Source organism: Procambarus clarkii, chromosome 49 (genome assembly GCF_040958095.1).
Source record: "Procambarus clarkii isolate CNS0578487 chromosome 49, FALCON_Pclarkii_2.0, whole genome shotgun sequence".
Lineage (NCBI taxonomy): Eukaryota > Metazoa > Arthropoda > Malacostraca > Decapoda > Cambaridae > Procambarus > Procambarus clarkii.
Genome location: NC_091198.1, coordinates 12,252,048 through 12,278,796, shown reverse-complemented (window position 1 = coordinate 12,278,796; position 26,749 = coordinate 12,252,048). Strand labels below are relative to the sequence as shown.

The following is a 26,749-nucleotide window of genomic DNA, read 5'->3' as shown; positions in this document are numbered from 1 at the left end:
AACTTTGCCAGAAAAAATCCCAGAGACCCAGACACTTGTCTGGGTCTTATATCTACATTATTATATCACACCAGCAGCTATTCTAACATGCTACTCGTTTTGCCAATTAATCTGACAGACATATCAATAATTCACTTAAAACCGAAGCTTGCAACATTAGCGAAATACCAACTATGATTTATAAAAGTGCCTCTCATAGTTTTGCACCAGCCATAGCTCTACTATTCAACAAATCTCTTGAGCATCACACATTTCCTGATATCCTTAAAAAAAAAATAATGACAGTTTATAAAAGGGGTGATATAGCTGACAAATAACTACAGACCAATATCAAACTCTCCAATACTATAAAAAATGTGAAAAAATCATTTACAAACAGCTCCTACCTTGTAAAATTCAACGCATTAAATCTTTGCCAGTTTGGCTTCCATTCCCAAGCAAAATTGGAGCATCAAGAGTACAATGATTCCATTATTAATCTGCTTGATATAATCTACAAAGCTCTTGACAAAAAAAAATAAAAAAAGTCCCCTATTGGCCTCTTCATTGGCCTGAGACAGGCCTTTGATCCTCTAAATCATAACTAACTTCTACTTAAGCTTCTTTATTATGGAATTCGAGGCCTCACTCTGAACTTTGACTATATCTTAAGACACCATATGTAGCCATCAGTTACATAACCTCTCGCACTCTACCATTACCCACGACGACACCGCAGCATCTTAGGACCTCTCCTGTGTCTTGTATATATCAACGATTTGCCAAATGCTCTTAATATTCTTAAACCTATACCATTTGGTGATGATACTATCTTTATCTGTTCAGATCCCAACCCCCACACACTAAATAACATTGTAAATAATAAGTATAAAAATGTTCACTCGTGGATGACAAGCAACAAACTCTCACCAAACATAGAAGAGACCTGCTACATTTTATTTGGAAGTAACTCATCAAATCAAATTCACCTTAGACAATGTCAACATTAGCATTAAAAATGAGAGAAAGTTCCTTGGCCTATATCTAGACAAGACACTAAACCTTAGCACCCATATAGAACACACCCAAAAGTGTTAAAAAAAAAAGTCATATTCATAGTCTTCATAAACGATCTACCAAAAGGAATACATAATCATGTGAACATGTTTGCGGATGATGCTAAGATACTGAAAAAGATGGGAGACACAGATGATTGTAATGCCCTTCAAATTGATCTAGATAAAATAAGTCCTTGGAGCATTAAGTGGCAAATGAAATTCAATGTGAATAAATGCCATGTTATGGAATGTGGAATTGGAGAAAATAAACCACACAACTTACAAATTATGTGGAAAGAAATTACAGAACTCTAATAACAAGACCTAGGGGTTATTTTGGATAGTAAACCGTTGGCAGAGGAACACATACAGAACATTGTGAGAGGAGAGTGTGCGAAAGAACATTGAGAGAGGAGCATATGCATCACTTTACAACTTCCGACTTGCTTTTAATTATATAGATGGTGAAATACTAAAGAAACTGTTCGTGACTTTTATGAGATCAAAATTGGAATATGCAGTAGTTGTATGGTGCCCAAATCACAAGAAGCACAAAAATAAACTGGAAAAGGTACAACGGCATGCTACAAAATGGCTTCCGGAACTGAAAAAAAAAAATTACAAGGAGAGACGACTAGAGGCGTTAAACTTGCCAAAATTAGAAGATAGAAGAAAGAGATATGATATGATAACCACTTACAAACTGCTAACAGGAGTCGACCAAATTGACAAGGAGGAATTTCTGAAACCAGCAACTTTACGACAAGAGGACACAGGTTCAAGCTTGGGAAACAATGGAGCCAAAAAAAATATTAGAAAGTTTTCTTTTGTAGTGGTAGACAGTTGGAACAAGCTAAGTGAGGTGGTGGTGGAGGCCAAAGCCATCAATAGTTTCAAAGCGTTATACGACATAGTACAGTGACACCTTGACTTACGACTGCCCTTATGACTTTTTCGAGTTATGGCCCCAATTTTGTCGAAAAATGCGGCTCGACTTATGACCTTTACCTCAATTAGCGACTTTGTTGATACATGTATGGGTCGACCGTGCATGTGGTTCCTGGTGGCATAGGCGACCCCACCTCAGTTTACCAGAGCCGCTCGCTTAATGACTCGTGTTTGTAAAGAATTTCATTGTTTTTGTGCTTATTTGTTTTTTAACAAAGTATTATATATCATGCCATGGGTCCCAAGGAAGTCAGTGGTAACATTCAACCTAAGAAAACGCATATGAGGATGACCATAGAGAAAAAGCAAGAGATCATTCGTAAACATGAAGATGGTGTGCGGATTGTTAATCTAGCTAGGCAGTACAACAAATCTGTCAACGATATCCACCGTACTTGCTAAGAAAAAGGATACGAGTCCTTAAGTGGTAAAAGGCATATCAATATTCACAAAACATAGAACACAAACACTTGAGGATGTTTAAAAGTTATTATTAATTTGGATACACAACAAGGTGATAGCATTTCAGAGGCCATCAGTTGTGAAAAAGCAAGGCTATTGCATGAAGATCTTATAAAGGAACCCGTCCTTGACTCAAGTCCATTACATCCAGCGGTCAACCCCACAGACGCATTCATAAATTTTAACTTGCTGTTCATTCAAAACGGGAATTTTCTCAAGTATAAATTAATATTATAATAGCATATTGTGCATATATAGGCATAGGATAGGTTAGGTTAGGTGTTTAGGTTCTGTTGGCGATTATTTGTAGTATGTGGGTGAAGCATTTATAGCGTTGTGATTCGAACAAAATTCGTCGGTGAAACACTTGTTCCGGATATGTTCAAACGTCAGCAGTTGTGAGTCGTGTGTAAACCGCTTTTCATTCATAAACGGGGTTTGGCGGGTGCATGGAATCACTTTTGGATTTTTGTTTGGAGGACGGGCTGTATAAAGAAACCCCTGGAATGAGTGATACAGATACAAAAAAGTTTAAGGCAAGCAGGGGATGATTTGAGAAATTTAGAAAAAGAAGTGGCATTCACAGTATTGTGAGTTGGTGGAGGAACCCAGCAACGAACTAACCATTGAAGAACTCTAGCCCTTCACAGGGAGCAGCAACAAGAGGCAGCTGACGAACTTTCTTCAGGGGAGGAGGCGGCAGTACAGTATGTCCCTTCCTCTACAATTAAGAAGTGGTGTGCAGTATGGGAAGAAATGCAAAGTTTTGTTGAAATGGCTCACCCAAATCAAGCTGCAGTAGGTCATTGCCTTAACCTTTTTAATGACACTGTGATGCCTCACTACAGATGTAGTGAGGCATCACGTTCAGACGTAGGGAAAAAGTCTCTCTATGGAAGGGTTATTAGTGAGATAAACAAGCAGTAAACCACAACCAGATCCTAGTGGTATGCAGGTAAAATGTAGAAGAGAGTACCCCAGAGAAGTTATCACTGCCTGATGTTATAATGGAAGAAGACCCCTTCCAAACAGTAACACCTCTTCTCCCCCCCCCCCACCTCCTCACCATCTTCTATATGCCAACAAGAGTCCTCAGTAAAGGTAAGATATTGTAGCTAGTATAAAAGTGCTATTTTAAAGTTAATATTTTTGGGGGTGTGGAATAGATTAATTCAATTTACATTATTTCTTATGGGAAAATTTGTTTTGACTTACGACCTGTCTCTGGGAACAGATTAAATTCGTAAGTGGAGGTACCACTGTACTGGGAAGCCAAGACACCCCAAGTGTAGCACTTAAACTGTAATTACACCAAAGAACTGTGCCAGTGCAAGAGCAGTGTTCACAAATATCCAGAAAAGTAACCACTGGGCACATGCAGTTCGGAACAAAAATGGCCACAAAAGTTCACACAACAACCAGACAGAAAACATGCACATGAAGCAAATACTGTACTCTAAAGAAAGGATACATCTGCAAAACAGCCTCCACAGGACAAGTCCTAGGATGGCTGGTACTTAACTTAGAAGTTCTGGGACTTGCTGCAAGATGATGAAACAAAGGATCACTACAACATTACTCAAAGCTATACATCAGCAGATGAACTGATCTGATAGCTGATGCTGGACCAAGCTCCAGGCCACCTAGCGACTGCATTTGGTTCTAATAGGTTCTAGCCAGCTGTATCTGTTGTCTTTTGTTTATGTTGCATTCTTTGGGGAGTTATTTGGCAATTTAGTGGTTTTTGAGTCTTGAGAACCCAGCAGTTATCTGTAAAGCTTCATTGACTTTCTGGATTCTCTCTCTCGGAGAAATGGCAGAATGTCATTTGGTTTCGGTTCTGGGCCCCAGTATGCCAAATGAACTCGTGCAACTGATGTGACTAGTAGAGTAGAACATTCTCAGTGAGGTAGCTACAGGAATGCATTGTGGTGCATTGCACCTGGCAACACTCGAGGACCAGTGTTTACTCGACCCCTATTACTCAGATAACCAGTATGTGAATTAAGATGTGTCCATGGGCTTGTCAGCTGTGAGGAGTGGATTACTCTACCTTGTCAGGAAAAGCACTTGCTTAAAATGTACATAAACTAACAAAACTATTTCACTCTCTTAATTATTATTTTCCCTAAAATAGTAACACATTTGTGTATTTGCTGTTAGTATTCATGGGTGACAAATCATCTCGCCTTTAAAAAACAAATACAAATATTTATTCCTAGTTTTTATTTAAATTGCAGTACTGTATATAATAATGATAATTTTATTTAGAGAAAGGTACATACATATAAAATGTCATACATTTAGTACATACATACACATCATTGTATCATGTGTGTTTAAATAAGCAAGGCATTGCAGGTGTGTTAGAGGAAGCAGTGTTGTGGAAGGAGGGAGGTTGACAAGCAATACAGTACCAGCATAATTAACACGCTTAAATTATCACAAAAATCCATAAAAATAGTATGAGAACAAAACACTGCTTGTATTAATTGGGAAGAGATGGAGAGGATAGCGACTAGTGGTGTATTTGTGAAGAACATCTTTGTGTAATTTTAATGTTTGATAGAATATAATTGGTTATAATTTTGGTACTGTAACAATTTCATATTATTTATCTACCGCACAACAGAAAGTGATGAATGCAAAATATATGTAAAGCAACTGTGCAGTATCCTTTGAGTGGTGTGGAGAGAGTGGATTCTCTGCACTTCAGAGAACAAAATGTACCCCCTGCATATCTGGCTGAATGAAGAGGTTTCAAACCTCACCAACTGATGGTGTACTTACATGGGGGGATGCATTTATATAATTATTTTACATTTGACAGGGAATAATTGTAATTTATTTATCATTTTGACACCAAAATGATTTCTTAGTTTTCTATGTTACAAAATTAGAAAAACAAAAATATTAAAGTAGCTGTCCTGGTAAGCAGCATTATATATTTTTAAAATAGTGAGTTTCTAAAAAGTGATACTTCTTGGCTACTAGTAATTACCTTAGCAATGAAAGAATGCAAGCATACATTAATTCAGTTAAGAGAAGTCAATGCAGTATTTTTTATACTGTTAGCAAAACAAAAATAAAAATTATATATATAAATATATATAATATATATAATATATATGCACACACACACACACACACACACACACACACATGCAGAATAACCACATGTGAAAAATAGAGAATGCTTAACGCGTTTTCGGCTAATTCGCCTTCATTAAAGTACAGGAGAGCGCCTTCATCACATGTGGTTATTCTGCATACTTGGATCAGTGTTTTTGTGATTATATATATATATATAAAATATATAATATGTGTGAGAAAGCTGCATGAACACGCAAGCCATAAATCACTAAGAACTCTATGTCCCGGCCATGATTCGAACCCATGCCGTCCAGGATCACCCCCTAAACGTACACAGTACCGTGACCACCGCACCAATGATCATCTGGTCACGGTACTGTGTACGTTGAGGGGTGATCCTGGACGGCATGGGTTAGAATCCTGGCCGGGTCAAAGAGTTCTTAGTGATATATATAATATATAATATGAATATTCATCATCCAAGATGATGACTATTACAAGTCAGCGGAGTTGATACATAGGTAGGGAGGAAAACAATGAGGTGAAGTGAAAGACAATGTCTTGGTTTATGAACATAACAAAATAAATATATATATATATATATATATATATATATATATATATATATATATATAATATATATATATATATATATATATATATATATATATATATATATATATATATATATATATATATATATATATATATATATATATATATATAATATGCGAACAAGCCTGAATGGTCCCCAGGACAATATGCAACTGTTATATATATATATATTAATATATATATATATATATATATATATATATATATATATATATATATATATATATATATATATATATATATATATATATATATATATATATATATATATATAAATATATAATATTAGTATATTTTGGTAGCAGTCTTTCCTGTAGACATATATTATTAAATATGACCGAAAAAGTAAGATTAATAATTCTAACACGAATTTTCTCAATCTTTCGTACATTTCTTTTCACTGTTGGAGGTAAATCAAAAATCAATTCTCCAAAATTCATTTTTATTTCTAGTCTGACGCGACACGAGCGCGTTTCGTAAAACTTATTACATTTTTAAAGACTTTAGTTCACAAATACACAACTGAATAGAACTTACGCATCTCCGATTTTATATCTACATTTGAGTGAGGTGGAAGGGGTGATGTGGCATTAACACAAGACAGAACAAGATGTGGCATTAATAGGGTATTAATTTCATCAACACAAGACAGAACAAGAAGTGGTATTAATAGGGTATTAAATTCATCAACACAAGACAGAACACAAAACAATGGATATTGAATAGAAGTGTTTGTAGAAAGCCTATTGGTCCATATTTCTTGATGCTTCTATATTGGAGCGGAGTCTTGAGGTGGGTAGAATATAGTTGTGCAATAATTGGCAGCCAATTATTGCACAACTATATTCTACCCACCTCAAGACTCCGCTCCAATATAGAAGCATCAAGAAATATGGACCAATAGGCTTTCTACAAACACTTCTATTCAATATCCATTGTTTCGTGTTCTGTCTTGTGTTGATGAAATTAATACCCTATTAATACCACTTCTTGTTCTGTCTTGTGTTGATGAAATTAATACCCTATTAATGCCACATCTTGTTCTGTCTTGTGTTAATGCCACATCACCCCTTCCACCTCACTCAAATGTAGATATAAAATCGGAGATGCGTAAGTTCTATTCAGTTGTGTATTTGTGAACTAAAGTCTTTAAAAATGTAATAAGTTTTACGAAACGCGCTCGTGTCGCGTCAGACTAGAAATAAAAATGAATTTTGGAGAATTGATTTTTGATTTACCTCCAACAGTGAAAAGAAATGTACGAAAGATTGAGAAAATTCGTGTTAGAATTATTAATCTTACTTTTTCGGTCATATTTAATAATATATGTCTACAGGAAAGACTGCTACCAAAATATACTAACACATATATATATATATATATACATTATATATATATATATATATATATATATATATATATATATATATATATATATATATATATATATATATATATATATATATATATATATATATATATATATGTCTGTCTGTCGTACCTAGTAGCCAGAACGCACTTCTCAGCCTACTATGCAAGGCCCGATTTGCCTAATAAGCCAAGTTTTCCTGAATTAATATATTTTCTCTAATTTCTTTCTTATGAAATGATAAAGCTACCCATTTCATTATGTATGAGGTCAATTTTTTTTCATTGGAGTTAAAATTAACGTTGATATATGACCGAACCTAACCAACCCTACCTAACCTATCTTTATAGGTTAGGTTAGGTAGCCTAACCTAACCTAACCTATCTTTATAGGTTAGGTTAGGTTAGGTAGCCAAAAAAGTTAGGTTAGGTTAGGTAGGTTAGGTAGTCGAAAAACAATTAATTCATGAAAACTTGGCTTATTAGGCAAATCGGGCCTTGCATAGTAGGCTGAGAAGTGCGTTCTGGCTACTAGGTACGACATATACATATATATATATATATATATATATATATATATATATATATATATATATATATATATATATATATATATATATATATATATATATATATATATATATATATATAAAGGGGTGGGGTAAGCTTGATAACCCCCTATGATTGCCTCCCATTCTCACCAGTCGGCTTCCAAAGTGTGGTGAGGCTTGGGTGGAGAACGTTGCTCTGTAATGATGAACCTGAGAGAAACAGTCTATGGGGGCTCGGTGGTCAGTGCAGTTGGTTCACAACCAGAAGGTCCTGGATCTGATTACTGCATTGGAATGGGAAGTCTGGGCATGTCTTCCCAATGTTCTAGCAGTAAATAGGTATCTAGAAGTTAGGCAGTTGTTATGGATTGCATCTTTGGTAAGGTCAGGTGTTGGACTAGGGGGGGGGGGGGGGGGGGAGAAACTTAGCATAAGTCTAATAGTTAGGTTTCCTGTACCTGATGATGGGAAACCGAAACCGAATTATATTGTATTTTATATTGTCAATATTGACAAACTTGTACAAAAACAAAAGAGACTTGGCTATATTTTCTTGCCATATTGGATTAAAGAAAGTATTTGCCGTGATGTATACTAATTTTTTGTTGGGGGATATAATAGTTATACATATTATAATTTTCTTTTCTTTTACCTTTGATCTATAACTGTACATCATATTTGTATATATTTCTTTTGTAGATTTTTTGAAAGATAATTTTTTATACAAGCTGTTGCATTTATGAAACTCACCAGGTATTGTTTTCTTTGTAAGTCTTCATATTAAAAAAAACACCCTGATAAAAAATAACTTTGATATTGGCAAATGAATTTACACATACATTAAAGTGATGATTGAGAACAAGTATATTTCTAATTGAATAATAAAAGACAAATATCACGAGAGAATATCCTGATTGTTATTAAATTTCATAATATGCGGGAAAAACATTTATATAACAATTTGCATAATTTCCTGATAAATACTGTCTAGTGTGTTGAGCAACGTGGTGTCCTTAATATGTAAACAAGGGTGATTTATTTGTTCGTTTTGCTTGTATAGAGAATGGTGGGATAGATTTATATGATGGTACTTACTTGGCTTTTATGATTCACAACACTGCTGCAGTTATGACTGCCTGACAATTTCTGCTATACCACTGTTATGACTGACATGAGCTACACCACTGTAATTGCTGACAACATGAGTTACACCACTTTAATGACTGACAACATGCATTATACCACTGTAATGAATGACAACGTGCGTTACACCACTGTAATGACTGACAACATGCATTACACCACTGTAATGACTGACAACATGCGTTACACTGTTGTAATGACTGACAACATGCGTTACACTACTGCAATGACTGACATGAGCTACACCACTGTAATGACTGACAACATGCGTTACACCACTGTAATGACTGACAACATGCGTTACACTACTGTTATGACTGACATCAGCTACACTACCATTATTACTGGTGCCAAAATTAAAAAAAAAAAAATAGAATTAATACAAATAAATTTAGTCATTACAGCAATTACAAACATTTTCAATTGTTTTCACTTTGTCAATTTTAAACACTGTATTAAAATAATTTTGTTAATCTTTTGGAGGTATATATCCAACATGTTGTGAAAATAATAAAAAAATTAAAGCAACAAATTAGCCATTACACTTAACCATCTTATAAACAAACAAGGTGAGAATAGCTTGAGCTACCTCATCCCTTTGTGTGTATTTATACCTCAATGAACTTATTTCAATTTCAATTTCAATTCAATCTTATAAACAAAAGTTACAAGCATCATCTAAATTAAATATGTTCAGTTCAATAGCCATTCCTCATCCATGTAAAGATTCTTCCACGGTAATATTCTTGACTTCACGTTTTGATTTGTTTACAGTACAAGACTGCTTCATAGTGTGTAAACTGGTATAAATGATGAAAAATCCACAGTATCCTTTGTATGAACTGCACATAATTTGTTCAGTGAAGTCTTCAACTATATACTTATTATGCTCTCTATTCCCAGCATATTTCTCTCTCTACTTCCTATCCCATCAGTCAGTTCTGTCAAGAATACTAAGCAGTTATAAGGCTATGCCTGAAAAAAATATGCATTATTTTTATTATTGATGACCAAACCACACATAAGAAAATGAAGAAACAACAATATTTCGGTTAATCCTGGACTAAAATATTGCAGGTTCTTCATTTTCTGAAGTGTGGTTTGGTAATCGTATATTCAGCCACGTTATTGTGACTCACCAACTGCATTTTAATTATTATATTATTATTTAGATATATTTTTATTTAACTTTATATGGAGGACAAACTTCTTATCTTAAGGAGTGTTTTAGATCTCACAAGGAACCAGGTAAGTATTGAACTGCTTTAGCAATCCTCCTTTTAAATATTTTATGCTGAATTAAAGTGATGATTTAATTCTCATTTTAGTATTCAATATTTAATTTTCATGTTTCATGCAAGGTTTATAATACTACATTGTTTACTTTCCAAAAGGTGTGGTTAAATGCCTTATGAGTGAAGATATTATCATCATATGTTGACAAAGGTGTTTAATTATGTTTAAATAAGATCTCACAGAGTTTTACTTTATTTTGCAGTGTTCTATAGTTAAAGAAGCCTAAATAAAATATCCTCCATTCAAAGAAATCTTAAGTGAACTTACCTAATGTGTTTTCCGAGTTTGGGTGATAATGTTTTCAGTATTGTACTTTGTTAAATGTTTTGATCTAGATCTAATCTGATCTTATTATTTAAAAGAAAATACATGTTGATATGTGAGATTAAAATAACGAATTCAACGAAATGGGGAATTTTTTATAAGGTAATATTGTATGATAAATGTTTGCTCAAGTTGCCTTTTTTGATGATTCAAAAATATTATTGTTAAAAAAAAAGTAATTTGCAATCTACAGGAACAACTTCCTGGGTCTTGCATCCTTACTGGACTGCTGGCTGTAAGCTTTTAATACTACATTGTCGTTTACTAGTTTTATATAGGATAAGTATATTCAAAGCTTTTTGCCAGCAGTTGTTGAGCAAACAGGTGACATGGAAGTTCATATTCTGTAGACTTTGCCTAATATTCTTTGTTATGTGCTTTGTGTGCCATGTTAGTATTCTTGGCTTACCATTAAAACACTTGTAATTATGCTGTACAGTATTAATTATTAGTTTATGTACATGTTTGAGATTTGTACATGTGTTCAAGGTTATGTACATCTTATTCCTGATGGTTACACATGAGAAAATCTGGTAAAAATATCTCTCTATATGTAAATAGGGAAGAAGTTTTAGCATATTTAGGACAATTCAAAGTTAGTAATTGAAGTTTGGTGATAATTTTATCAAGACTCAATAGAGAAATAACATGAAGTAAGACCTCTACATATTTACCAAACTTCTAGTTAGGTTTGGTCACTCTGACCTTAGTATTCATTGTTTAAGTGTTTTATTGAAGCAATGAAACAGCTTTTATAGTCTCGAGTACTTTTGCCCATATTTTGCACAAGAGCTGTCTAACAATTTCTTTTGTCTGGTTGAATGAAAAGTAAAGAAATTACTTCAACACTCTTAATACTTCTTAAATCAGTGAAATATAATAGTTATAGTAAAATTTACAACAATTTATCTAAACATTTATATGATGTCTATAATATGATCTTGGCAGTGGACTATAGCCATTTTGATTTGTGATATAATTTAATCTTCATATTTTAATGTATCTAGTGTCATGTAACAGGAAATTCGGTTTTAAATTTACATTTTTCATCCGAATTGTATTTTTGTACAAAATGTATATCTATTGGATGAGTTGGTATCCATTGTATCACAGCATATTCCATATGAATCAGTTATTTGCAGTGTTGAATAAGTCTTGAAAAGTAAAAATCATTTTGAGGCAATGAAGTAACTTGAACTCGCATTCTGGTAATTCCCAGACACCTTCTTTAACCGACTCGGCCATGATGGTACAAAAGTCGACCAACCTGGAACTCTACTGAATTCACTGGGAGTTCTGAGAGTCCTGAACCGAAGCCAAACCAGAGTTTTACAGTTGACCCGACCACACTCTGGCCTACGGTAACGGCGTTCACTCTCTTATGCCTCGTTCAGATTCCAATGTAATCACAGTGGCATGATATATCAATGTAAGTATTGAACGTATTGAGGTAAGTATTGAACGTATTGAGGTAAGTATTGAGGTGTAAGATTGTGAACACCATTACTGTAGGCCAGAATGTGGTCAGGTCAACTGTAGAACCCTGGTTGGGCTCCGGTTCGGGGCTCCCAGAACATTTCCAATGAATTCAGTATAGTTCCGGGTTGGTTAACTTTTATGCCATCATGGCCGAGTCAATTATAGCAGGTGTCTGGGACTTGCCAAAATGTGAGTTCAAGTCACTCCATTGCCTCAAAATGATTTTCATTGATATATCACGTTACTGATTTCACCGAAAAAAAAGTTATATACAATATATATATATATATATATATTATATTTTGGGAGCAACTTTTCTCTAATACATGTCATTAAACACAACAGCATTGTGACATTCATTTTCTTTCGGGTATTGAAAAATATCTGAAAAAAATTAATATAGTCTCAATGCTGTTGTGTGTGTGTGTGTGTGTATATATATATATATATATATATATATATATATATATATATATATATATATATATATATATATATATATATATATATATATATATATATATATATATATATATATATATATATATATATATATATATATATATATATATATATATATATATATATATATATATATATATATATATATATATATATATATATATATATATATATATATATATATATATATATATATATATATATATATATATATATATATATATATATATATATATATATATATATATATATATATATATATATATATATATATATATATATATATATATATATATATATATATATAATATTAGTAAAGGTATATATAAAATCAAAATTAGTTTTTCTTTATGCTGTCATGCAGTTGAAAATCAGCTGTGCTGTGAAGAACACTTTTGGCCATATTCACAATCCATTTTGGTAACTGTACAAATCATCATCGTAAATATTATATACTTTTTCTATGTACAGTATATTTAAAAGTTAAGAAGACACTTATGACTGAAGCTTATTATAGAAATCAAGTCATCTATTCTTTCCTATACTCAATTTTTGCTTAAATAAAGGACTCATCTAGCTGCCAAGTTGAATGCTGAATATGACCACTTGTGAAGAAATTATCTTGAGAATTGACAAGACAAAACAACTAATTAGGTAAGAACCAATCAGAATGAGGATAATAACCAGGTGAGAATCAATAATGATAATACAATTGGTTTTTTTTTAGCAACACCTATGGCCAATGTGGCTAAACAGGCATCCTGCTAGAGATGATACACTTGTGTATGAATGAATGATTTTAATACAAATGTTTAGCAGATGTGTAGTATTATTTCCTCCCACAGATATAGTACTGTATTGTGTACAGTATGAGATTTTTCACAATGTAACCTACTGTTATCATTGATTTACTAAGGATCGTCCAATTCCGTTTCGAAATTCCAATTCCGAAATTCCGATTTCGTTTTTTATCCAATCTGGATTCCCAAATATATGCAAATTTTAGGCAATTTATCACCAAATATTCCAGATTTTTCTTATAGCAAAAATACATGTTTTTTGCATATTTAGATACATAAGTAACCTGTAAAGCAGTGTCCAGTGTAATTAGTTCACAACCATAATATCACAGGTTTTATCCCCAGAAAGGGGTTAGACATTTGGGTATGTTTCCTTACACCTATTCACCTAACGGTAACTAGGTATCAAGGATTTAGGTAACTATTGAGAGATGAATCCTGGGAAAGATCGGTTGATGGCCTAAAGACGACCACAATAAGCTTTAACTTCCTGTCCTCCACAATGGGAAATGGGTGGTAACACTTGGTGGAATAACTGTCAGGGTGGTCAAATGAAGGGAAATGGAGGAGTACAGGTCTTTATGTACAGCAAAATATGCAGGTGGTATGAAGCTACATATATCATTTAGCGAGTGATTATCAACAGAAAACACCAAGCCACAAGGCTATTTATTTTATTTTATTTTATTTTATTTTATTTATGCATATACAAGAATGTACATAAGGAATGTGAGGATACAAATATGGTAATTACAGTCTTGTAAAGCCACTAGCACGCGCAGCGTTTCGGGCAGGTCCTTAATCTAAGAAAATTTTAAGGAGGTAAATACTTGCAAAAATTATAGACAAAAAAATGATAACAGATTACATGAAATGAAAAAAAGATGAAAATTGTAGGTACAGTATATTAAAGCACATAGGTAGCTGAGATTGATTGCAATGACAGCTTGAATGGTAGTTGACAAAAATTGGTAGTCACAATACAGCATATGGCTAGCACATAGAAGAAGACAGCAATGAACACAATGATAAGGTTGTTTGATATTACATAAAAATTAGGAGATTGGGTAACACTAGGTACAGAGCAAATTTAAAGCTCAGTGTAGGAAACTAAGAAGATGAAGTTAGGTACTTTTTGGTTTTGCTTTTAAATAAGGCAAAAGTTTTACAGTTTTTCCCCCCTCCCCTTCCGGCCCGTTGGCGTCGTAAGGGGGCTTGGTGGACGGCTGCCGGAGTGTGATGCTCCGTTGGGCAGTCCTCTGTCCTTTTCTGGCCTTGCACTCCTGCTGCTGTCTTCTCCAATTGTGCCGGATCGCTTTTCCTTTTCCTTATGTTTCGTTTTTCTCCCCCCTCTTCTCCTATCTGCTTGTCGTTTCCTGCCGACCTTTTGCTTGTTTTGGATTATTTCTTTGGACTTCTTCTATTTTGACGCCCGGGTGCTTGAGGAGGCATACTCTTGCACCCGTAGAACTGTAGTACCCGACGTCTCGAGCGAGGGGAACCTTTTATTGTCAATCCCCCTTTCGTCGCTGAACCCGATCTCGACGGACTGACGGTTCTTAAGGTGGCGTTTGTGGGGCGTATACTCACGACGCACCCCTAGGGGGCCCCGGCATGATCGGCGATAGCTTCCTGTTGGGTGTCCTGCCTCTAATTGTGGCTCCATGGTGGGTATGGGGGCACATTCGTGGATGAATTTGTCACTTTTTGTCTCTATGTCGTTGAATGTTTCCGTTGTACCCTCTCAGGCTCGTGGGGTGGGCGACCAAGCCCCCGAGTCGGCCTGTATTGGAAGACCAGGCTCTGTAGCTCCCGCTGCGTTGGGCCCCGACCTTGCTCCTCCTTTGACCGTCCTGACTTCTTCCCCCAGCTCCCCTCCCTCCTCTGAGGTTGGGTCGAGCCTCCAGCCCCCGGTGGTGACCACTTCGTCCCCTGGTGTGGCTAAGTCTTTCGTTGTGACTACTGCGCCTTTTGACCCCTCTCTCTCTAGGGGTTCTCAACGCCGTTCGCGCCCCAACCGCACTCGCTCGATTCCTTCCCGTGCTGATGCGTATCAGGCCTTGTTTGGTCCTGCTTCATGGGCCAAATACTTTGATCTCCTCCCTCTTGATTCTGCGCCTCCTGACGATTTCTCCCTCCATCGGCATCTTGTAGATTCCGTGGATGCGTGTGTTACTTTTAACCCCACTCGTCTCGGTACACGTGTCGTTGCTGCTCCTTCTCAGGATGCGGCTTCCCGCTTGGCTGCCTTATCTTGCCTTGGCGAGATCCCTGTTCGGGTCTCCAAGAACGTTCAGATGAATTCCAGTGTTGGCACTATTCTCCTCCCACCCCATGTTGCAACCGGTGTTCGGAATCTGCAGGATTGCCACGATGATATTCGGCATATCCTTGATGCCCAAGGCCATTCTGTCCTCCAGGTTGACTCGTTTACTCGTCCCCCTCGTGGTCGTCGCCGTCAACCCCTTCGCGTTGTGAAGATCACCTTTGATGGTAGGACCCTTCCATCCTCTGTCATTCTTGCTGGTGCTAGGTGCTCTGTCCAAGAGTATATTCCTTCTCCTCGACTTTGTAATAAGTGCTGGAGGTTTGGGCATGGTGCCCTCCGCTGCTCTGGGACTGTCTCTCTCTGTCCTTTGTGTGGGAGTGAAGGTCACTCTAAGTCGGAGTGCACTTCTCCCCAAGCTCGCTGCCTCAACTGCGGTGAGGCCCATCCTACGTTCTCCCGTGCCTGTGTCCATTACAAGCTTGAGGCGGCCGTCCTTAACCTGAAGCACCGGGAGCGTTTGTCTTTTCCTGAGGCGAGGCGCCAGGTTCGCCGGCTCCCGCCTTATACTAACATCTCTTATGCTCGCGTGTTGCGCTCTTCCTCTCCTCGTCCTTCCCCCCTTCCTCAGACTCTCAACCGTTTCCGGGCCTTGGACCCTGATACGCCCACTGCCCCCTCCTCTGTTCATTTGAGTTCTTTCCCGAGGGGTCCCCCTCCTGGTCCTCTGGGGTTCCCCTTCTTTCAACCCGGTCTGTCATGTCTCCTGTGTCTTCTTCCTCGTCCCCCTCCGATCCTCCTTCCCATCCTCTTCCTCCATCTATCGGCTCTCCCCGCCGCCTGTCGGTGCAGGCGGATGTCCATCGCTCTCCTAACGGCCGTCGTGTGTGCTCTCGTTCGGCTTCTCCTGTTGAGACACTGGAGTCCGTTGCCCGGTACGTAGTTGCTGGGACACCTGTCTCTTTAAGTCAGAAGGGTAAGCCTGGCTCCTCTCCTTCCTCTTCCCCAGCGGGTAAGAAGGCTTCGCTTTCTTCCTCAGCTCCTACTTCTGGCTCTGTTGCTCCTTCCCCTCCCGTTTCAGTGGTTGCGCCCCCTGTTCCTGCTATGGAGGTTTCTTTGGCCCCTGCTTCCCTTTCGGTTGCTGCTCTTGCTGGGGTGCGCTCCCCTCTTTCTACTCCCCCTCTTCCTACTGCTGTCCTTGCCTGCTCCTCTCCGTTGTCTCCTCCTCTTCCTCCTCCTCCTCCGGACCCCGCCCGCCCACCTCTGATCTGTTCTCCCGTTTCCTTCCCTCCGTCTTTGCTCAGTTTACCCATGCCCCTAACCCTGACTTTGCTGACCCTGATCCCGACCCTGATATTCTTTAACGTGCTCTGTTGCTCTTTCGCCTTTGTTTCTTCCTTGTTCTCTGTTTTTGTCCTTTCTCTTCTCGTCGTTGTCCATTCTTCAATGGAACGTTCGAGGTTATTACGCCAATTTCCTCGAACTCCAACTTCTGATTTCGCGGTTTTTGCCCCTTTGTGTCTGTCTCCAGGAGCCAATGCTTGGTGCTCGTCCTGGTCGTTTTCGTGGCTATTCCTTTCTCTCCCCCCCCCAGCCATTGCTGGGGCTTCTAATTCTTCTGCTCTCTTGATTCGTGCAGATGTTCCCTTTGTTCCTTTACTTTTTCCTTCGCCTCTCCATTGTTCTGCTGCTCGTATCTTTGTGGGGAAATGGTACACAGTTTGTTCCATTTATCTCCCCCCGAGTGTCCCGCTCTCTCTTCCTGATTTGAAACACCTCCTAGACTCCTTGCCGGAGCCTGTGCTCCTGCTGGGTGACTTCAATTGTCGTCATTCTCTTTGGGGTGACGTTCTGACGAATACCCGGGGTCGCCTCCTTGAGCCGTTTCTCCTATCTTCTTCCCTGTCTCTTCTGAATTCTGGTGAGCCCACTCATTTGGACTCTCGGACTCGCACCCTTTCTTGTCTTGATCTTTCTCTCTGCTCTTCTTCTCTTTACTTAGATTTCACGTGGCAGGTTCTTGATGACCTCCATGGAAGTGATCATTTCCCCATCCTTGTTTCCTTTTTCTCTTTTCGCCCTTCCCTCTCTTTCCCTAGGTGGCAGTTTGCTAAGGCAGACTGGACCCTATTTACCCTCAGTGCTGCTCTCTCTGACCTCTCCCTTCTGTCTCTCTCGCGCTCTCCTCCTTTTTCATGACACTGTCTTCAACGCTGCCCTCCGCTCTATTCCTTGCTCTTCCTCTCGGGGTCCACGGAAGTGTGTTCCCTGGTGGAATGCGGACTGTGCTCGGGCTGTCCGCTGTAAGCATGCAGCCTGGAAGAGGCACCGCCGTAGGCAGACGACCGATTCTTTTCTTTTCTTTCGGAAAGCGAGTGCGGTGGCCCGTAGGGCCATCCGTACGGCTAAACGTGAATGTTGGGCATCTTATGTCTCAACAATTACGTCCGAAACCCCTCTGGCCCAGATCTGGAAGCGTATCCGCAAGATAGCGGGTAAGTTCGTTCCCGATGTTTCACCGGTCCTTCACCTCCATGATACTCTTGTGGCGGACCCGTTGCAGGTCGCTTCCGAACTGGGTTCCCACTTTTCTTCTGTTAGCTCTGGTCTTCATCTTCCCCAATCTTTCCTTCTTCGTAAACCTGTCCTTGAGTCTCGTCCTTTAGATTTCTGCACTCGTCTTCAGCTTCCCTATAATGATCCCTTCTCTCTCTCTGAACTTCGTTCTGCCCTGGCCCTCTGCGGTTCTACGGCGGCGGGCTCCGATGGTATTCATTATGAGATGCTTCGCCATCTCCCTCCGAGCACGTCTCAGTATTTACTGAGTCTGTATAATCGGATCTGGGAGTCGTCGTCAGTCCCTGAGGACTGGTTCGATGCTGTTGTCCTCCCTGTTCGCAAACCGGGGTCTCTGGGTACTTCCCCTAAGGACTTTCGCCCTATTGCTCTCACAAGTTGTGTCTGCAAACTCTTTGAACGTATGGTTAACGTTCGTCTGATGTGGTTCCTGGAACACCATCACCTCCTCTCCCCTTCTCAATTTGGTTTCCGCAAGTGCCGCAGCACGACAGATGTCCTGGTGAACTTGGAGGTCTATATTCGTACTGCTTTTGCTGCGAAGACCTCCGTTGTTGCCGTCCTTTTTGACCTAGAAAAGGCTTACGACACCACTTGGCGTTATCATATCCTATCTCAACTTCATTCTTTTGGCCTTCGTGGTCATCTCCCTCTCTTTCTCCGCAGCTTCCTCTCTCGTCGTTCCTTTCGGGTGCGCCTTGGTACCGCTCTCTCTCCCTCTTTTCAGCAATACGAAGGTGTGCCCCAGGGTAGTGTTCTGAGCACTACTCTTTTCTGGTTGCCCTCAATGGTCTTCTTTCCTCTCTTCCTTCTGGTGTCTTCTCCGCTCTCTATGTCGATGATCTTACCCTTTGTTGTCAGGGTGATGATTCGCCTCTCCTTCAACGCCGGCTTCAACTTGCAATTGATGCCGTGTCGTCTTGGGCCACAGGTCATGGCTTCAAGTTCTCTACTTCTAAGACTTGTGCCATGACTTTTACGCGGAAACGGGTTGTTCTTCGTCCCTCTTTGTCACTTTATGGTCATCCCCTTGAATACAAAGATTCCGCGAAGCTTTTGGGGTTATTCCTTGACACTCGTTTGTCTTGGTCTCCCCATATCTCTTACCTCCGTGTTGAGTGCTCTAAGGCCCTTACCCTCCTTCGGGTCTTGTCCCATACTTCTTGGGGGGCAGATAGGCGCACTCTCCTTGCTTTACATTCCTCTCTCGTCCTGTCTAAGCTCGATTATGGTTGCCCTGCTTACTCGTCTGCTTCTCCTTCTACTCTTCGCCGTCTTGATGCTTTGCACCATACTGGGTTGCGCCTCAGTTCTGGTGCCTTTCGTTCGACTCCCATCCTTAGCTTGTATGTTGACACTGGCTTCCTGTCTCTCCAGGACCGCCGTGATCGCTACTGTCTTCGCTATCTTGCGCGGTCCTTGCAACATCCTTCCTCTCGCCTCTGTCGTGCTTTAACTTTTACCCCTCCTGCGGTTCCTGTTCCTCTTCACCACCTCCCTCTTTCTGTCCGGTTATCTCGCCTACAGGATTCTCTTTCCGTTCGTATTTCTGATGTTTCTCCTCGTGTTGTTCCTTCTTTGCCCCCGTGGAGGGTCCCTCTTCCGCGGTTTTGTACATCCTTGACCCGTATCACTAAAGCTTTTACCCCTCCTACGGTTCTAAAACGCCTTTTCCTCGAGCACTTTTCTTCTCACTCCCGCTCCGTTTCTGTCTTCACCGATGGGTCTAAGTCAGCGGACGGTGTTGGCTACTCTGTTGTTTTTCCTGATCGCACTTATATGTGTCGCTTGCCTCCGGAGACTAGCATCTTTACAGCGGAACTTTATGCTATTCTCTATGCTCTTCGTCTCCTGCTTTCTCGTTGTCAGTCTTCCTTTGTGGTTGTTGTTGACTCTCGTAGTGCCCTCATGGCTCTCGGGTCCTTTAATCCGGTTCATCCAGTAGTTGTCGAGATCCAGCATTGGCTGTTTCTCGTTCACAGTAAATTTAAGTCGGTTGAGTTTTGTTGGGTTCCCAGCCATATTGGTGTCTTTAAATGAGCGTGCGGATGCTGCTGCCAAGGAAGCTGTCCGCTCTTGTCCCATCTCTCGCAAAGGCATTCCGTATTCCGACTTTTACCCGGTTATCCATTCCTCAGTCCTTACCCGTTGGCTGGCTTCTTGGTTGTCTGTTACTGGTAACAAGCTACGTACTCTTAAATGTTGTGTTTCCTCGTGGCCGTCCTCCTTCCACCGTAACCGGCGGTGGGAAACAGCTCTGGTGAGGTTGCGTATTGGCCATACTCGCTTAACCCATGGTCACTTGATGGAGCGCCGCCCTGCTCCTTATTGTCCTAGTTGCATTGTCCCTCTTACGGTCGTGCATGTCCTTCTTGAATGTCCTGACTTCCAGGGCGAGCGTGTGTCTTGCTTTCCGACCGCCCCTCGCGGTCACCTGTCCCTCGATAGAATTCTTGGTGACTCGGATACTTTTGATATCGTTCGCCTTATGCGTTTTTGTTCTCGTATTGGCATCCTTGGTGATATTTAGCGCCCTCTGATTATTTTGCGTATTTGATGGTGCTACATAGCCTTCCCGGTTTGGTGCCTTCTTTTGATAATTACTTACTTACTTGTTAGCATGGTATTTACACTTGTATGTATTCTAAGGCCATTAGTACGCGCAGCCTTTCGGCCAGGTCCTTAATCTAAGATAATTTTAAGTAGGTAAATTCTAGCGGAATTAATACAATGCTTCATTCATTGCAACTAACAAAAAACAATACGAGACATTAGTAGGTACAGGTATATTAAACCACATTGGTATTTAAAGCTCCGATTGCATTGACAGCTTGATTGGTAATTTATACTAAGATTAATAGGCACCATACAGCAAATTGAAAGCCCATAAGACAGCAATGATCACAATGGTAAAGTTTTTTTTTGGCATTGGGTACATGATTGGGTACCACTGCATACAGTGCAATTTTAAAGCAACAATGTAGAAAACTATGAAGATGCAATTAGGTACTTTTTAGTTTAATTATTAGGTACTTAATTAGGAAGATTTGGTTTACGATATTAGGAGATTACAGTAAGAAAAATTAGGAAATTTGGTAATTCTATTTTAAATATTTACTTATCATTCCCTACAACTATCTATTCCTTTATGATTCAACAATTCCCCCCCCCCCCACAATATTTCTCTACATCAACTATATATTTCACCTTCCTTGACCAGACCACATATTTACTGCCCTCTGTAAGGACAGTAAATTTTCGCCGCTACCGGCCAAAAACCATGCGATTTTGGCAGCTGGCGGGCAAAAATCGCGATTTTCGCCGCTACCTGCCAAAAACCGCGTGATTTTCGCCGCTAGCGGCCAAAAAAGGGGCGATTTTCGCCGTTAGCGGCCAAAAATCGTGCGAATTTCGCCGCTAGCGGCCAGTAACTATGCGATTTTTGCAGCTGGCGGGCAAAAATCGCGATTTTCGCCGCTACCTGCCAAAAATCGTGCGATTTTTGCAGCTGGCGAGCAAAAATAGCGCGATTTTCACCGCTACCAGCCAAAATTCGCGCGAATTTCGCCGCTACCTGCCAAAAATCGACCGATTTTCGCCGCTAGCGGCCAGTAACTATGCGATTTTTGCAGCTGGCGGGCAAAAATAGCGCGATTTTCGCCGCTACCGGCCAAAAACCGTGCGATTTTCGCAGCTGGCGGTCAAAAACCGCGTGATTTTCGCCGCTAGCTGCCAAAAACCGTGCGATTTTCACAGCTGGCGGGCAAAAATAGCGCGATTTTCGCCGCTAGCGGCCAAAAAAAACGTGCGATATTCGCCTCTAGCGGCCAAAAATCGGGTGATTTTTGCAGCTGGAGGGCAAAAATAGCGCGAATTTTGTCGCTACCTGCCAAAAATCGGGCGATTTTCGCCGCTTCCGGCCAAAAACCATGCGATTTTCGCAGCTGGCGGGCAAAAATCATGCGATTTTCGCCGTTACCGGCCAAAAATAGCGCGATTTTCGCCGCTAGCGGCCAAAAACCATGCAATTTTCGCAGCTAGCGGCCAGTAACTATGCGATTTTCGCAGCTGGCGGGCAAAAATCACGCGAATTTCGCCGCTACCTGCCAAAAACCGTGCGATTTTCGCAGCTGGCGGTCAAAAACCGCGTGATTTTCGCCGCTAGCGGCCAAAAACCATGCGATTTTCACAGCTGGCGGGCAAAAATAGCGCGATTTTCGCCGCTACCGGCCAAAAATAGCGCGATTTTCGCCGCTACCGGCCAAAAACCGTCCGATTTTCGCAGCTGGCGGTCAAAAACCATGCGATTTTCGCAGCTGGCGGGGCAAAAATAGCGCTATTTTCGCCGCTACCGGCCAAAAAAAGCGCGATTTTCGCCGCTAGCGGCCAAAAATCGGGCGATTTTTGCAGCTGGAGGGCAAAAATAGCGCGAATTTTATCGCTACCTGCCAAAAACCGCGCAATTTTCGCCGCTAGCGGCCAAAAACCATGCGATTTTCGCAGCTGGCGGGCAAAAAAAGCGGTTTTCGTCGCTAGCGGCCAAAAATCGGGCGATTTTTGCAGCTAGCGGCCAAAAACCGCGTGATTTTCGCCGCTACCAGCCAAAAATCGGGCGATTTTTGCCGCTAGCGGCCAAAAACCGCGTGATTTTCGCAGCTAGCTGCCAAAAACCGTGCGATTTTCACAGCTGGCGGGCAAAAATAGCGCGATTTAGGTCGCGACCGGCCAAAAATCGCGCGATTTTCGCCGCTAGCGGGCAAAAAAGGTGCGAATTTCGCCGCTAGCGGCCAAAAACCGCGTGATTTTTGCCGCTAGCGGCCAAAAACTATGCGATTTTTGCAACTGGCGGCCAAAAAACGTGCGATTTTTGCCGCTAGCGGCCAAAAATGAGGCGATTTTCGCCGCTACCGGCCAAAAATAGCGCGATTTTCGCCGCTACCAGCCAAAAACCGTGCGATTTTCGCCGCTAGCGGCCAAAAAAACGTGCGATTTTCACCGCTACCAGCCAAAAATCGCGCGAATTTCGCCGCTACCTGCCAAAAACCGACCGATTTTCGCCGCTAGCGGCCAGTAACTATGCGATTTTTGCAGCTGGCGGGCAAAAATAGCGCGATTTTCGCTGCTACCGGCCAAAAACAACGCGATTTTCGCCGCTAGCGGCCAAGAAAGGGGCTATTTTCGCCGCTAGCGGCCAAAAATCGTGCGAATTTCGCCGCTAGCGGCCAGTAACTATGCGATTTTTGCAGCTGGCGGGCAAAAATAGCGCGATTTTCGCCGCTAGCGGCCAAAAAAACGTGCGATTTTCGCTCTAGCGGCCAAAAATCGGGTGATTCTTGCCGCTAACGGCGGAAAATCACGCGATTTTCGCCGCTAGCGGCCAAAAACCATGCGATTTTCGCAGCTGGCGGGCAAAAATCGCGCGATTTAGGTCGCGACCAGCCAAAAAACGTGCGATTTTCGCCGCTAGCGGCCAAAAACCGTGCGATTTTCACAGCTGGCGGGCAAAAATCGCGCGATTTAAGCCGCTAGCGCCAAAAACCTTGCGATTTTCGCAGCTGGCGGGCAAAAATCACGCGAATTTCGCCGCTACCTGCCAAAAACCGGGCGATTTTCGCCGCTAGCGGCCAAAAACCGCGCAATTTTCGCCGCTAACGGCCAAAAATCGGGCTATTTTTGCCGCTAGCGGCCAAAAATTCGGCGATTTTCGCCCCTAGCGGCCAAAAATCGTGCGTACTTCGCCGCTAGCGGCCAAAAATCGTGCGAATTTCGCCGCTAGCGGCCAAAATCGCGCGATTTTCGCCGCTACCGGCCAAAAATCGCGCGATTTTCGCTGCTAGCGGCCAAAAATCGGGCTATTTTTGCCGCTAGCGGCCAAAAATCGACGATTTTCACCCCTAGCGGCCAAAAATCGTGCGAATTTCGCCGCTACAGGCCAAAATCGCGCGATTTTCGCCGCTACCGGCCAAAAACCGTGCGATTTTCGCAGCTTGCGGGCAAAAATCGCGCGATTTTCGCCGCTAACGGCCAAAAACTGTGCGAATTTTGCCGCTACCGGCCAAAATCGCGCGATTTTCGCCGCTACCGGCCAAAAACCGCGCAATTTTCGCCGCTAGCGGGCTATTTTTGCCGCTAGCGGCCAAAAATCGTGCGAATTTCGCCGCTAGCGGCCAAAAATCGTGCGAAATAAGCAGCTAGCAGCCAAAATCGCGCGATTTTGGCCGATAGCGGCGAAAATCGCGCGATTTTGGCCGCTAGCGGCGAAATTCGCACGATTTTTGGCCGCCAGCGGCAAAAATAGCCCGCTAGCGGCGAAAATTGCGCGGTTTTTGGCCGGTAGCGGCGAAAATCGCGCGATTTTTGGCCGCTAGTGGCGAAAATCGTCGATTTTTGGCCGCTAGCGGCAAAAATAGCCCGATTTTTGGCCGCTAGCGGCGAAAATTGCGCGGTTTTTGGCCGCTAGTGGCGAAAATCGCGCGGTTTTTGGCCGCTAGCAGCAAAAATCGTCGATTTCTGGCCGCTAGCGGTGAAAATCGCGCGATTTTTGGCCGCTAGCGGCGAAAATCGCGCGATTTTGGCCGCTAGCGGCAATAATAGCCCGATTTTTGGCCGCTAGCGGCCAAAATCGCGCGATTTTCGCCGCTACCGGCCAAAAACCGTGCGATTTTCGCAGCTGGCGGGCAAAAATCGCGCAATTTTCGCCGCTACCGGCCAAAAACCGCGCAATTTTCGCCGCTAGCGGCCAAAAATCGGGCTATTTTTGCCGCTAGCGGCCAAAAATCGACGATTTTCGCCGCTAGCGGCCAAAAATCGTGCGAATTTTGCCGCTACCGGCCAAAATCGCGCGATTTTCGCCACTAGCGGCCAAAAATCGCGCGATTTTCGCCGCTACCGGCCAAAAACCGCGCAATTTTCGCCGCTAGCGGGCTATTTTTGCCGCTGGCGGCCAAAAATCGTGCGAATTTCGCCGCTAGCGGCCAAAAATCGTGCGAATTTCGCCGCTGGCGGCCAAAAATCGTGCGAAATAAGCCGCTACCGGCCAAAAACCGCGCAAATTTCGCCGCTAGCGGCAAAAATAGCCCGATTTTTGGCCGTCAGCGGCCAAAATCGCGCGATTTTTGCCGCTACCGGCAAGAAACCGTGCGATTTTCGCAGCTGGCGGCCAAAAACCGTGCGATTTTCGAAGCTGGCGGGCAAAAATCGCGCGATTTTCGCAGCTAGTGGCCAAAAACCGCCCGATTTTCGCCGCTAGCGGCCAAAAACCGCGCAATTTTCGCCGCTAGCGGCCAAAAATCGGGCTATTTTTGCCGCTAGCGGCCAAAAATCGACGATTTTCGCCCCTAGCGGCCAAAAATCGTGCGAATTTCGCTGCTAGCGGCCAAAAATCTTGCGTATTTCGCCGCTAGCGGCCAAAAATCGTTCGTATTTCGCCGCTACCGGCCAAAAACCGCGCAATTTTCGCCGCTAGCGGTAAAAATAGCCCTATTTTTGGCCGCTAGCGGCCAAAAATCGGGCTATTTTTGCCGCTAGCGGCCAAAAATCGTGCGAATTTTGCCGCTAGCGGCCAAAAATCGTGCGAATTTCGCCGCTACCGGCCAAAAACCGTGCGATTTTCGCGGCTGGCAGGCAAAAATCGGGCGATTTTTGCAGCTGGAGGGCAAAAATAGCGCGAATTTTGTCGCTACCTGCCAAAAACTGCGCGATTTTCGCCACTAGTGTCCAAAAATCGGGCGATTTTCGCAGCTACCGGCCAAAAACCATGCGATTTTCGCAGCTGGCGGGCAAAAATAGCGCGATTTTCGCCGCTACCTGCCAAAAACCATGCGATTTTCACAGCTGGCGGGCAAAAATCGCGCGATTTAGGTCGCGACCGGCCAAAAATCGCGCGATTTTCGCCGCTAGCGGCCAAAAAAGGGGGTATTTTCGCCGCTAGCGGCCAAAAACCATGCGATTTCCGCAGCTGGCGGGCAAAAATCGCGATTTTCGCCGCTACCGGCCAAAAATAGCGCGATTTTCGCCGCTACCGGCCAAAAACCGTCCGATTTTCGCAGCTGGCGGTCAAAAACCATGCGATTTTCGCAGCTGGCGGGGCAAAAATAGCGCTATTTTCGCCGCTACCGGCCAAAAAAAGCGCGATTTTCGCCGCTAGCGGCCAAAAATCGGGCGATTTTTGCAGCTGGAGGGCAAAAATAGCGCGAATTTTGTCGCTACCTGCCAAAAACCGCGCAATTTTCGCCGCTAGCGGCCAAAAACCATGCGATTTTCGCAGCTGGCGGGCAAAAAAAGCGATTTTCGCCGCTAGCGGCCAAAAATCGGGCGATTTTTGCAGCT

General features: G+C 41.8%; 1 protein-coding gene across 1 annotated transcript in view; it reads left to right on the top strand.

Moving 5' to 3' along the window:
* The first annotated feature begins 2,219 nt into the window (after window positions 1–2,219).
* Window positions 2,220–26,749, top strand: part of LOC123763413 (collagen alpha-1(I) chain-like) — a 34,601-nt gene continuing 10,071 nt past the window's right edge. Inside the window, exon 1 of the mRNA XM_069303203.1 lies at window positions 2,220–2,376. Coding sequence (XP_069159304.1) covers window positions 2,220–2,376 — 157 coding nt within the window. The remainder of the gene's footprint in view (window positions 2,377–26,749) is intronic.